The sequence below is a fragment of the Myotis myotis genome, unplaced genomic scaffold (assembly GCF_014108235.1).
Source record: "Myotis myotis isolate mMyoMyo1 unplaced genomic scaffold, mMyoMyo1.p scaffold_m19_p_13, whole genome shotgun sequence".
Lineage (NCBI taxonomy): Eukaryota > Metazoa > Chordata > Mammalia > Chiroptera > Vespertilionidae > Myotis > Myotis myotis.
The window spans coordinates 55,896,739-55,910,688 of NW_023416317.1; the positions used below are offsets into that span (position 1 = coordinate 55,896,739).

The window sequence follows — 13,950 nt, forward strand, 5'->3', positions numbered from 1 at the left end:
TTCTAACTCTCCCTCTTCCTTCCTCTCTAAAATCAATAAAAATATATTTTTTTAAAAAAAGAGAGACTGATGAGCTGCTAGGAAAAGAGAAAAGTGAAAGGTAAACGGTTAGATGGAAAGCCGTGTTTTATCGTGCTGAATGGTATCCTGGTACACCTGGGAAATGCGACCCTGCCTGCCGAGTGTTCAGGTGTCATAGCAACCCCAAGCAGGACACAAGAAGTTTCCCAGGCCACATAACGCCGACTACTGAAAAGCCAGGTAGAGAAAAAATGAGTGGCAAGAAGAAAGAGGGACACATCAAAACCCAAAGGAATCTGGGAGGACAGGGCACAGGCCTCGGGCATCCAGGCCCAGGCCCCGGGAAACAGTCTAAAAGGAAAGGGCAGAGGGAGGGCAGGCCACCTACTTGTGCTCATCATTCAGGATGTGAACTTTAAAGAAGCGAGGCTGGACCTCCTCAGGCTTGCTGTCGGCTGGCAGGGCTTCAGGAGCTGGGAGCCACATGTTGAACTCCGCCAGCCAGTTCTGAAGAGTATTAACCTGTCGGAGAGCCAGGCCCAGGAAGAGCGCTTTGAGGAGCCAGCTCCCAGCTGAGCTCCTCCAGCTTTTCAGGGCCAGGAAGGGTTCCCCAAGCTCTTCAGAGGGTGCTAGGCGGTGCCTCCTGAACTCTTACCGGCACAATGGCAAGGACAGTTTTGGCTGGCGTGTGGCGGAAGAGGACATCGACGAAGGAGATCACTTGCAAAGTTTTCCCCAGACCCATGCTGTGGGCCAGGATACAGCCAAAGCCACTACTGGTCTTAAACCTCTCCAGGGACTCAACCAGGTTATCATACAGGAACCGGATCCCGCCAATCTGGCAAGGAACACACACAAATGTCAGAAGGGCTGGCAAAGACCAGGGCTCTGGGTTCCTCACCTTGAATTAGTCAGAAGTGAGTGAGCAGACATGACACCAGGCAGCTGGTATGGACGCCTAAAGAAGTCTCCCTGTACCCTGCCCAGTCTGGCAACAGACTTGTTGGAGAAAACAGAAAAACCTTCACCTGGCACCTTGGCCAATCCCAGGCAAGTAGCTGCAGTTCCTAGCTCCTGGCAGGGCCCCTCACTCAGCCGTGGCCCGGCTGCTCACCTCCAGGCAGCCCACTCCATGAGGAGCCGTCCTTACTGTTGGAGCTCTCATATTGGGCCAATCTCTGTTCCTATGGAACTTTCGCTCACTAGTCCCGGTTCCAGGCTCTGGGTCAGCACAACCCCTCTGCTCCCTCCCATGAGAAAGGCCCTCAGACTTCTGCCTCTCACGTCTCTTCTAAAGCCTCAGCTTCCTAATCAAAGCTCTGCTCTCTAGACAGCATCTCAACCAGTTTCATAGTCTCAGAGGGCGGCTCCAGATCCTTAAGCCAGGAGATCCAGCATGTTCTCCATGGCAGGGCAAACCCGGGGCTTTCCCTTCCCATTCATCGGGAATCCTGAGGCATCAACCGCTAGGAAGAAGGACCAGGCCTGTCCAACAGCTGCTCATGGTGCCAACAGTAGCTCACAGGCTGTGATGCCAACAAGCAGGCAATGTCCACAGAGAGGAAGCTGAAGGAAACGAAGACAGTCAAGAGGTGCTGTACCTGATGGGGTTTCACTGCCCGAGCCAACTGCGGGGCCAGGAAGACATTCTCCTCCTCCGGAGGGTGGTTCAGGTTGACGAGGACACGCCCCAGAGCATCGCGCTGGTTTAAGACGTCATTCACGTGGGTGCCACCCTTCTCCTCTTCCTCATCCTCCTCGCTGACAGACTCGCTGCTGTCCACAATGTGCAGAGTGTCCTCCTCGCCAGAGCTCAGTTCAATCACCTCTGAGACAGCCGACAAGACAAAATAAAGACAAACCCAGGGAGCGAGTGACTTGCTGCCACTGTTAGAGCGACAGCATGGAAAGAAGGCAGAGCTTGCTATCACCTATGACGACTTCTCTCTCCAGCTTCAAGTTAAGGCAAGGGAAGACTTTACATTTACCAGGACGACTCAGGGAATCTGTCCGAGGCAGACCTCAATGTGAATGAGGAAGGACTGAACTCTTCTATGAAAGTTCTGGCTTGATCTTACCATCTCGGCTGCTTTTTTCATCCTCGCTGCCACTGCTACTGTCCAAACAAATGACTTCCTGGGCCAAGACCCGAGGAGGCAGTTGGGGACCTTCACTTGCTCTTAAGACAATTTCCTCTAAGAAAAGAAAGATGGAAGGGAACGTCAACCCACACGTGGCACAAGCGTTCTTTTCTTTGTTGCTCTCACCAGGACTAACCCCAGGAGAGAAGCAGAAGGCATCTCGAAAACCTCAGCCCTCTTTCCAAATCCCCTTTTCTCTGCTGGTTCTTACTTGCTGATTCCACCCGAGAACTAAAACAAGTCCCAGTCCTTGGGCATGTTAACATCCAAAGTTAAAGGGGGATGGGGCAGAAATCTGAGTAAGAGCGGTTTGAGGCGCACACGTTCATCCATCCGAACTTTGTAAATGAGATCCCTCTGCTCTAGTGCTCCCAAGAAGCTGAATGACTCGAAAGGATTCCTGAGAGATCAGACCTTACGCCAGATCTGGCCTGGATCACCGTGGGCTCTCAGGCCTTTCCTGCACCTCACTGCTTACCGGGAAGAAACTCCAAGGGAACAGTGGGAATGGGAGCTGCGTAGTCCTTCCTCTGCTGCTCCAGGCGTTTCCTTCTTTCCAACTCTTCCTGTTGTGCTGCTTTGGTAACTGGCTCCAACTGATCCTCCCGGAGCAGCTTTCTAAGCATTACAGTGAGAGGGCAGTTGGGTTCACTTGAGATCTGAGCGATGCAATGTCAAGCTACAGGGGACTTAGTGTTGCTGAGCTCAGAGCGTGGAGTTGAGAAGAGAAACATCAGTCCCATCAAACCCACGCAATGAGCAAGGTGTAAAAAAAAGGGACTTCAAGGCTCAGGTGTCCCTGGCCTTATATTTTATATATATATACATATTGGTCTCATATATTTTTTATATTATTTAACTTCCTGACAGATGCCCCTGCCAACTCATCTCTGCACATAACAGAACAAGAGTAAAATAGAGTAATATGTGATTCATAGAGCTGAAAAGCCGATAAAAATAGAGTTGGCATATGGAAAGTAGGACTATGGATGATTCTATAACCTTATTTCCCAAACTTAGAGTAATATTTTTGAGTTGTCATTATGTTAAAAAAGAGGGTAGGAGGAGAAAAAGAGCATTTATCTCTTTGGTAGACGGAGGGCTGTTGGGATCGGGGAGTTAAGGAAGTGCACGCTTGCTGATTTCTTAGCTCAAGGAAGAAGCCCTGCTCGGGACCAGACGTCCCCTTCCACTGAAGCCGAGTTCTAAGAAGATGAGAACTCAACTGTGTTTATCTCCTCTTGTTTTGAGACATAAGGAAAAAATAATGGCAGAACCGGGGTCCAAGCAGAGCACCCTGTCATGCCTGGGCCTCCAGAGCGGGGCACTGCCCAGCAGAGCTCGAGTGCCATCGTCTGCCCGCATCTGGCCTGGGCGGCACCCTCACTATTCATCTGGGCACACGGCTCACACGTTTGTCCTTTGGAAAGAGGACTCTCCCGCTCAGACCAGTCCTCCTGCTACTGACAGCCTTCAAGTGAAGGTACCACCTCCCCCCACCCCCCACCCGCCCCCCTGCCTTCTCCTTTTACCCGGAGCACAGCTCACCGTATGTTCCTCCTCATGTGGGAGGGCTTCTGAGCTCTCTTCTTTTTGGGGTCGTCAGAGGCCAGGTTCTTGCCTTGGTGGCGCCTAAGCTGCCCTGAAGGCTCAGACTGAGATGAGGTAGTTGAAGTGCACCGCGGTGGCCGCTGCCCATCTTCCCCCAGCTGGGCACACTCAGTGCCGTACATGTCCTCCAGGGATGGGTCTGAAAAGATAAGGGGAAAGAGGTGCCAGGGACCAACTTTTACTGGGGAAAACGAGTTCTGATGCCTGACACACCTGGGCTCAAACTTCAACTCAGCCTTATTAGCTGGTGATCTTAGGCAAGTTACTTACATCTCTCGGGACCTCAACGGACTTGTCTACCCAACGAGGACAACAATGCCCACACTTCAGAGCTACGGTGAGGACTAACCAGTGCTTATGCCTAGCACCAAGCCTGGCCCAGGGCAGCCTCACAAAAAAAAGACAGCCATCATTCTCGCTATAATTTTGCACTGTGGTCTGTGTAAGGAAGCTTCCTGGCCTCAGACGGCTCAGAAAGGAACAGCTGGATTCCAAACACAGCTCACACTCCCCTGTGTGACTCTAAGCAAGTCTCATCTGCCAACAGGGAGAACAAGTGTCTTCAAGTGCTCACTCGTTCAATTCACCACCTACTTATGAGGGCGTTCAACATGCAGGCACTGTCCTAGGTGTTTTAAGGCTATGATAACACTCCTTTCCTTCAAAAAGTTTGTTTTCTAGAAAATCTGATTAAACAATGGGCAGAGGACCTGAATAGGTCCATAGGAGATACAGATTGCCAGTAGACATATGAAAAGATGCTCAACAGCACTAATTATCAGAGATGCAAATTAAAAACTATAATGAGATATCCCTCATACCCCTCAGAGTGCTTATCATCAATAAATCAACACGCAAGTGCAGGCGAGGATGTGGAGAAAAGGGAGGCCTTGTGCACTATTGGTAGAAATGCAGATAAGTGCAGCCACTATGAAAAACAGTATGGCGTTAACTCAAATAATTAAAAATTATTTCCAATCCCATTTCTGGGTATTTATCCAAACAAATCCAAAACACTAATTCAAAAAGATATCTGCACCCCTATATTCACTGCAGCATTATTTACAATAACCAAGTGTCCGCTAATAGACAATTGGATAAAGATGTGGTACACATATACAGTGGAATATTACTCAGCTATAAAAAAGAATGACCAGCCTGGCTGGTTGCTCAGTGGTTAGAGCATTGGCCCACGGACCAAGGGGATTGTTGGTTCGATTCCTGATCAAGGGCACGTACAGGTCAAGGACACATAACTCTGTTGTGGGCTCAATCCCCAGCCCTAGTCGGGTGCATGCGGGAGGCAACCAGCCAATGTGTCTCTCATATTGATGTTTCTCGCTCTCTCTCCCTCTCTCCTCCTCCTCCTCTCTCCCTGCCACTCTCTCTAAAAATCAATGGGAAAATATCCTCAGGTAAGGATTAAAAAAAAAAAAAGAAAGCATGACCATTTGCCACAACATGGATGGATAGAGAGGATATTATGCTAAGTAAAATAAGTCTAACAGAGAAAAACAAATACATATGATTTCACTTATATGTGGAATCTGAAAAACAAAATAAATGAACAAACAAAACAGAAACAAACTAATAGATACAGAGAACAAACAGTTGCCAGATGGGAAGAGGTTTAGGGGGCTGGGTGAAAAAGGTGGAGGGATGAAGTACAAATTGGCAGTTACAAAACAGTCATGGGGATGTACAGCAGGGCTAAGGGGATACAGTCAATAATATCGTAATAACTATGTATGGTGTCAGTACTAGTCTTACTGGGGGAATTCCTTCCTACGTATGTAAACATCTGTCCAGCCACTATGCTGTACACCTGAAACTAATGTAATGTTGAATGTCAAATGTAATTTTAAAAGTTTTTCAAAATATGTTAAAATAAAAAAGCGAATTATTTTAAAAGAGAATGACATGTACAAACTGCATTTTGTTATTCCAAACACACACCAACACCCCCCATGAGACTGCAGACCACCTCTGTATTCTAAACTTGTCATAAAGACTGCCACCAAACGGCCACCGTGGCCTCTCTGCACCTGCGTAGAGTTCAGCCTTACACACACTTGAGCATCTGCCATGTACAGGCCCTGTGCCAGGGCACAATGGAATGGCTCACCCAGGAAAGTACACACGATGAGGTGAGTGCCGAGAGCCACACTTGGGGAAAGGACCCCTAACCAGGCTTGCTTAGGTCTGGGAGTGAGGATGCTTCCTTGGGAGAAGTGAGGCCTGGGCTTCATGTCATAGGGTCGGTAGGCACCAGCTGGTAAGGGGGGAAGGAAAGAACATTCTGAGCAGATACCGGAGCATAAGCAAAAGGAATAGACTTTAAACAAGGAGGAGAGATTAAGAAAACGAAGGCAGTCCAATATGGGCTCATTAAAAACGAGTGAGCAAAGCAGCAGGAGGGCCTTCCAACACAGCCACTTTCCTCTCTCCTCCCAGCATCCCCTCTCCCAAGGATGACTTAGGTGTAGAGCCAAGATCCTTCCTGGAGTCAGCACAGAAGTCAGCCCCTGTCACAGGGAGGACCACCCAAGGCCTCTTCTTCCTACCACTAGGATATTTCACTTCCTACTAGTATATTTCACTGCCTAGTGTTTGGGTGGGCAAGGGATGCTAACGTGGCCTCTGCAAGAGTGGAGGGTGGCAGGGGATAGGTGGGGTGGAGCTGTGTGCATGCATGCTCACACGCTAACGAGTGCATAGCCTGGGTGATTCACTCCTGTGCAGCAGCCCTGGATGCATCTTCCTTGGCCTTCACACTGAGAGGCCACTGGAGGTTTCAGGTAGACAACCTGTGCTTTTGAAGAGCAAAGGGGAAATGGCGGAGGGAGGCACCAGACAAGGACTGTGCATGATGGGCCACCGCAATTGCCATTAACATCGCAGTCCCCTCTCTATTACGACCGAGTCTGCAGCCGGCCTTTCACAAAAGGCCTCCCAGAGATGGCAGAGTCTGGGTGGCAAGAAGCGCCAGGAATGCAACGCAGGCCTAGACTCAGGGGCAGGCCCTGCCTGCTGAGGAAGCAAGGTGCCCTGCTCCTGCGCCCAGCCAGCCAGGCGAACAGAAAGAGAAGCTCCAAAGTGCGGCTGCCAATCGACTAACTGCCGCCAGATTCACGACCCTCCTACACAGTCCTCTCCTGTTTCCACTGGAAGCACCACGGGAGGAAAGCTCAGCAAACTGTTTTCCTTAAGAACTATCTTTCCTTCAGGCCCCTCATGCCTCCAGAGAGCTAATACCCCCACGGTATTGTCACATGACAGTATTGTCACCTTCCTCCTCACAGCCCTGCGTTCTTCCCTCCTAAAAAGCAAGGCCATCAAATCCCTCCTACCCAAGAACCAGGTGTGTGGACAGCAGACCCCCTAAGAGGAATAGCTACTGCTAAACGGCCACTTTCACCAACATTGCACCTTGGCCTACACACCAATTACACTTGGGGCTGGGTTGGCACACTTCAACTTGGTGTTTTGCTGGGTCCTCTGAACTGGTTTGGACAATGACCTCTGATGTCCTCCTGGCCTTAAGGCTTTTTGTTTTGTTTCTATTTCACAAGCAAATTTATTAAGTAACCACTCAGAGGAATAGCTGGAGGCTAGGTGGTTAGGGAGAAGGCAGATAAGACAGAGTCCAAGTACAGAGGGCAGGCCTTGAATAAGGCCAAGGGTCTGAACTTGATCTGCAGGGCAGTGGGAACTTGTTGCCAACTGTTGTATTTCTTCCTTCTGGTTTTAGCCTTGCAGAGTGAACTGTTCCTGGGAGGAGGAAGAACAGAACCTGACAGTCTTTCAATATCACAGACAAATTCACTATCAAACATTACAACTTGTGAGGCCTGGCTGTGAATTCCTGTCTGGCAGGGGGTGGATGTGGACATGTGCAGTAGGAATTTTAAAATGATTAGACACAGCATATAAAATTCTCATGCAAGCTTGGTACAGACTCAGATTTCTCCTTTTCTTTATAAAGGGGAGACAGGTCTAAAACAGCTCTTACCACCCAGCATTCTTTGAACAAACCCTCAGCCTCTGGGTTCAACAACCACTGCTGGCTTGTTAGAGGCTTCAGTTTACGGATGTACTGATATTTAGTTTGTCACATAAGTCGGTGTTTTACAGTGCTTCATGGCTGCCTCATGCTTATTATGAAATGTCTGGTTTCTACATAACATTACACCACATCTTAAACTGTTCTTGCCCTGGCCCGGTGGATCCGTTGGTGAAGTGTCATCCTGTACACCAAAAGGTTGTGAGTTCGATCCCCGACTTGGGGCGCATGCAGGAAGCAACAGATTGATGTTTTTCCCCATTCCCTTTCTCCTCTCTAAAATCAATGAAAACATATCCTCGGGTGAAGATTAAAAAAAAACAAAACAAAGATCAGCGAATTCCACGTCTTACCATGTGCCTCTTGGCATGATACAGGAGGATGCACACGCCACAACCTAGGACTTATGTGCCAAAAAACTGAGCCTGAATCTGAACTACCTTGTTATCTCACTCCCAGTTTGCAAAACTACAGGGGACTAAGGACAATGTTAAACTTGGCAAACGATACCACAGGGGTGCATGCGTGTTATTTTACAGATGAGGAAACTTGTCTCAAAGCTGTAAGTAGTAAAGATAAGATTCAAACAATGTCAAACAGGTGGTTGATCTGGCTCCAGTTCATGCTCTTAGCCACCACATTGCACAGTCACTCCTCTACCCCATTTCCCAGAAGGTCATGTGGAAAAAAAATAGTTCAGAGACAGAGCTACATATGTTCTCTGTCTTGGTTTACAACAAAGGTATAGCAAAAATGCAATAAGAGTGCTGGAGCCATTAGAAAATCATATTGGGGGAAGAGGGCATGAACTTGACCCCTACCTCACACCACACAAAAATCAACTCCAGATGGATCATAGAACTAAGTGCAGATAAAACATTAAAGCTTCTAGAAGATAATAGGAGAATAGCTTTATGACCTTGGGGGGGAGACAAAAATTTCTTAAATAAGGCATAAAGAGCGCTAAATATAAAGGGGGAAATGATAAATTTGATTTCATTAAAATCTATTCATCAAAAATACAATTTTAAAAAGAGCATAAAACTGCAAAAAAAACCCAAAAACACAAACCCCAAAATTAAGAGGGTGAAAATCAATATAGAAGGGAAAGATGCCGAGACCGGTTTGGCTCAGTGGATGGAGCGTCGGCCTGCGGACTGAAGGGTCCCGGGTTCGATTCCGGTCAAGGGCATGTGCCTGGGTTGTGGGCACTTCCCCAGTGGGGGATGTGCAGGAGGCAGCTGATCGATGTTTCTCTCTCATCGATGTTTCTAACTCTCTATCTCTCTCTCTTCCTCTCTGTAAAAAATCAATAAAATATATTTTAAAAAAAAAAAAAAAAAAAGGGAAAGATGTGTGTGTGTGTTTGTGTATTTAACGAAAGACTCATATTCAGATATAATGACTATAAATCAATAAGAGATGGATGGAAAAAAGAAAAGAGGTTAAAAAAATATGTTCAGCCCCAGCCGGTTTGGCTCAGTGGATAGAGCATCGGTCTGCAGACTGAAGGGTCCCAAGTTCGATTCCGGTCAAGGGCACGTGCCCAGCTTGCAGGCTCAGATCCTCCCTCTCCCTTTCTTTCTGAAATCAATCAATAAAAAAAAATTTTTCTTAAAAAAGAATGTGTTCAGGCACTTTACAAAAGTGCAAATGGTCATACAAGCATGTAGAAAAAGGCTCAACGCCTTACGTAATCAGGGAAATACAAATTAAACCCACAGCCAGAAGCTCCCACTCCATGGATTACTGGGAAGAAGTGTTAAAGGTCCTACAAAGTCACTCTGAATAACTGAGTCAACACATGACATGCTTTTCTGAGGCAGATTTACAAAACAATCTTCTGTCCCCAGCCGATTTCTGTCCTTTGTGTCTCTAAGCCTGGCACACAGAAAGGAGGAAAGAAACTGGTATCAAAATTGGCACCACTTAATTTCCAACAAGAGATCACCCTACACTCTAACTCAGGCTGTTCTGAAAAATCAGTTGAGTACTCACAGTGAGAGTGTGAAATAGCACCTGTTAGAACCCAAGTAAGTAAACCCCGGGTTCCAGGTATATCTCACACCACCACCATGTAGGCCCCGCCTACCTCCGCCCCTTGCTCTCTGTGCTCCAGCTGTCCCGGCTTCTACCTTTCTGATTCTTAAACAAGCAGATTCGTTTCCACCCCAGGGCCTTTGCCCTGGCCCTCTGCCTAGAACATTTTACTCCTGATTTCTGTACACTGCAAGCAAAGAGGACAAGTAGAATGGGGTCAGAGAAAAAGCAAAAAGCAAACTTCCTGTAGGAGAGTCGGAGACCCAGGGACTGAGAAAGAGACCAGCTTCCCTTATCCAGTGGTCCAAGGTGGACGGGGTCAGCCTGAAGCCTAAGTTGACATCAAGGAGGCTTGCTGTCAACAAGATGGCTGTGAAACAGGTTACAGAAGGGCCTAAGCATGCTGTTAGTTATCTACCTGCAGTTCCAGGCTCCTACTATCCTGATACGCCATATAAAATAGACAAGACTAAAGTGAAATAAAGAAGGCCTATATGTTCTAAAACGATGTGCCCATCAAGCCAGTCTGTGTCCAGACCTCGATTAGCTAACGTAAACCAGGGCTTCTCGGAGTTCTGCACTGAGGGGTCCTACACATCCAACAAGAGATTAAACCTAAAGCTGAACTGGAAGAAAATACTGAGCCAGAAAAACCACTGCATAAGGAAAGTTCATTCCAGAGGCACCAGGTTTTGAACCTCTGCCTCTAACGACAGACCTCGAAGATGCTGACACCCAACTGTGCCCATTTCAAAAGAATGGAGAAAGCCCAGTATAGACATCAAGATAAAAAAGCCAAAACCGAACCAAAACAAAAAACCCAGGGGAATGAAAAACCAAAGCCAAAAGTTCTCACACCATGCCATGGGCCCTAACATGTTATAAAAAGAGAGCACATCTTCATCCCACTCTTCTTAAAGGCAACGCCCTGGTGCTGTTCCCCAGTAGCCAAAGCCTCCTTGCTCTGGTATAGCCAGCTCTCAGACTAACGTCCTACTAGGCAACATTCAAAGGGCAAGGAGGAAACGACACCCAGTTTAATGTAGCAAAGCTAAAACTATCCTGAACTCCCCATCCACTCCCTCCTATTCCTCCCACCTTGACAAAGGTTTCATCCTCCTCCCAGGCTTTACCTATTCCGTCTTCAACCTGCCCCACACATCTAATATGTCACCAAGTCTATAAAGATAATCAAGTAGGAGAAAGTGTGACAAGGTGCTTGTGAAAGGACAGAGCTAGCACTTAGAGGGAAATTTATAGTTTTAAACTAGAGGCCTGGTGCACGAATTTGTGCACCAGTGGGGTCCCTGGGCCTGGCCTGCGGATCAGGCCAAAACCAGCTCTCCAACATCCCCCAAGGGATCCTTGATTGCGAGAGGGTAGAGGCCAGGCCAAGGGACCCCACCGGTACACAATTGGGGCCAGGGAGGGACACGGGAGGTTGGCCAGTCAGGGAGGGACCACAGGCAGACCCCAGCAGCAAGCTAACCTTCCAGGTGGAGTGTCTGCCTCCTGGTCAGTGCACGTCACAGTGAGCAGTTGAGCAGCCTTAGCATATATCATTAGCATATTACGCTTTGATAGGTTGAACACTTAGCATATTAGGCTTTTATTATATAGGATGCTTATATTAGGGGTGGGTAGAGCCTAAAATGAGCTAAGCATTTTCTTACGAAGTTTGAAAGTAATGCAAAATAAACCCAAAAGAAGCAGAAAGAGGAATACTGTAAAGTAGACATTACAAAGAAAACACACACAATAGAGGGGGTCACCAAAGCCAAAGGACAATTGTTTGAGAAAATTAGTAAGATGTTCAGATATTTCTGTACACTATGAGGAAGCAATATAAAAGGGAGCTGTTGTTATCCAATAGAGGAAAATTCAAATAAAAAGTGCTAAATTAATAGTTTCCTTTTTGAAAGGGTTTCTCAAGCTCAGCGCTATTGACATTTTGGGCTGGATAACTGCATATAGGAAGGGTTTTCCTATATAACGTAGGATGTTTAGCAGCATCCCTTCTCTCTCCCCAAAGGAGCATCAACCCTCACTGCTCATGTCCACACAGGCAGAACTGTGAGTATACTTTCAGGAAACTCTCAGACCACTCACTGTGACCCCCATGCCTACCTATGGCCACCTCATGGGTCCATGACACCGGACTACAAAGTGTGGTCACAGGAACTCTGCCACTGACTCCTCCATGACTTGGGCAAGCATGCTCCACTCCCAAATCCTCAGACCTGAGTCTGCATGCCTGTCCAAGGCAAGCGGAATTAACGCTAACGGTCCTTCCAGCACTAAAGCGAGGCTTATGTATAGCAGCCCACTTCCTGGGAAGAAGCATGTGAGTTCATGGTTGTTGTGTTTCCAGTCTCTGTCTTTTCATGATGGATGACCTAAGAAACCCAACTAGAAACACCACGCTCAGCCAGCAAAGATTCCATTAGAAGAAAAGATAAGGCCACCTCCGGCACTCACTAGAGCCACTCACCATCCAGCAGGTCTTCCTCATCATCCCTGCTGTGCTCCTCCACTGCCACCTCCTCCTCCTCCTCCTCCTCTTCCGCATCCTCCAGCTCCACGTCCGGGTCCAGGTCTGGATCGCTCCCTGAGGTGGATTCGTCTGACATGGCTCCCAGAGGTCCTCAGTGGGCATTACCGACTCATGGTGCACTGCAGGGGTCCTGGGAAGAGGACAAGAGGCAGTAGCATCACCACGGGCTTCACTTAGAGCATGATTCCTTCAAAGAGAAAACGCCATGAATTCCCTGGAGCTTTTCTAAGCAGGGCAAGGTAACATACCCAAACTCAACTTTGCCCACAAGTGCACTGGCCCCGCACGATGTGTTGGTGACTCTCTGCCCACCTCAGAATTCCCATTTGTTCATTTCTTCATGCATAAACTGTTCCCTAAGCACCAACTCTATATCTATACTTACATATACACACATATGGCTATATACTCACAGGCACTATGCTAGGCTTTGGGGACACAGCCTTTGGGGACACAGCACAAAGCATGCTGGGGAGGACTGCAGGAGGGTGTGTGCCAGAAGGAGCTACTACTTTAGGGGGAGGGGGCAGGGAAGTTTCTATTGAACAGAGGCCAGAAGGAATAGGGAGCCACTCAGGCATCTAGAGGGAGAGTATTCTAGGCAAAGTGTGCCGTAAGGGCAGAGCCCTGGAGTGGGAATAACTGGGAGTGGGTCCTGCCTACAATAGGCCAAGGACCTGCCTTGGAGCATGAAGAAGGCAGTCTACTCACCAATCACCCGAACGAAGGGCTTGCAGTGGGCAGCTGGCTATCCACCACAGTCACCCCTCCAGAACACGTGGCAGCCTCAGGCTGCCCATGGCATGGAATGCCCCTGTGCCCATCTAAGCTCTCAGGCTCTGTTCTACCTCTTGGCCCCGTCCCAGCTCCATTTCTTCCAAAAAGCCTTTGTCAACTGTCCCAAACTTCTGGGATCATCTTCCCTCTTCTGAACTCCATTAGCCATACTGACCAGGTGGACCTTCACTGAAGGCTTCATACAGGCTACCTGCAAAGTGGTTTCTTACCTCCTGGCCCAACAGTAACTTCGGCAAGGACTTAGCTGGGAACTGTTCCTTTGTGTCCTGGAGCTGGAAGCATGTGCTATTCAGATCACTCATTCATTCATTCACATTCACTCGCTCATTTGCCAACCTGCTCTACTATGTCTAGTATGTGCAGGCACTGAGCATGTCTAACTGTCTGCTTCTCTCCCCACTTTACTATTAGCTGTAAAACAGGGGAGGGGGGGAGTAAAAAACAAGATAAAAAGAAAGCTTTACCTTGCTTTGTGATAAAGCAAATATGTTAACATAAAGATTCACTGAGTTCTTTCAAGTTTTCCACATATTTCCAATTTTTAATAATAAAATGTGGGGGAGGAACACAGAGAAATAATCTTTTACAATATAAACAATATAAATGTGCTGCAGACAACCACATCAACAATCAGGTTATCCTAAAATTCCTCCATCTCCCAAAATAAAAACTGAAACACAAGTCTCTAATTATTCAACACAAAATATTATTTCAAAGCTGAT

The 13,950-nt window shown here is 47.7% G+C and overlaps 1 protein-coding gene across 7 annotated transcripts in view; it reads right to left on the reverse strand.

The window, feature by feature from the left end:
* Nucleotides 1-13,950, reverse strand: part of RAD54L2 (RAD54 like 2) — a 51,972-nt gene that overhangs the window by 17,245 nt on the left and 20,777 nt on the right. For 6 of the 7 annotated variants that reach the window (XM_036333416.1, XM_036333412.1, XM_036333415.1 and 3 more), the window contains exons 2-8: nt 12,368-12,560; nt 3,711-3,912; nt 2,641-2,780; nt 2,100-2,216; nt 1,623-1,849; nt 677-859; nt 410-543 (exon numbers count right to left, since the gene is read on the reverse strand). In XM_036333416.1, coding sequence (XP_036189309.1) covers nt 410-543; nt 677-859; nt 1,623-1,849; nt 2,100-2,216; nt 2,641-2,780; nt 3,711-3,912; nt 12,368-12,506 — 1,142 coding nt within the window. In that variant the 5' untranslated portion in view covers nt 12,507-12,560. The remainder of the gene's footprint in view (nt 1-409; nt 544-676; nt 860-1,622; nt 1,850-2,099; nt 2,217-2,640; nt 2,781-3,710; nt 3,913-12,367; nt 12,561-13,950) is intronic. The other variant, XM_036333417.1, reaches the window with a different exon arrangement.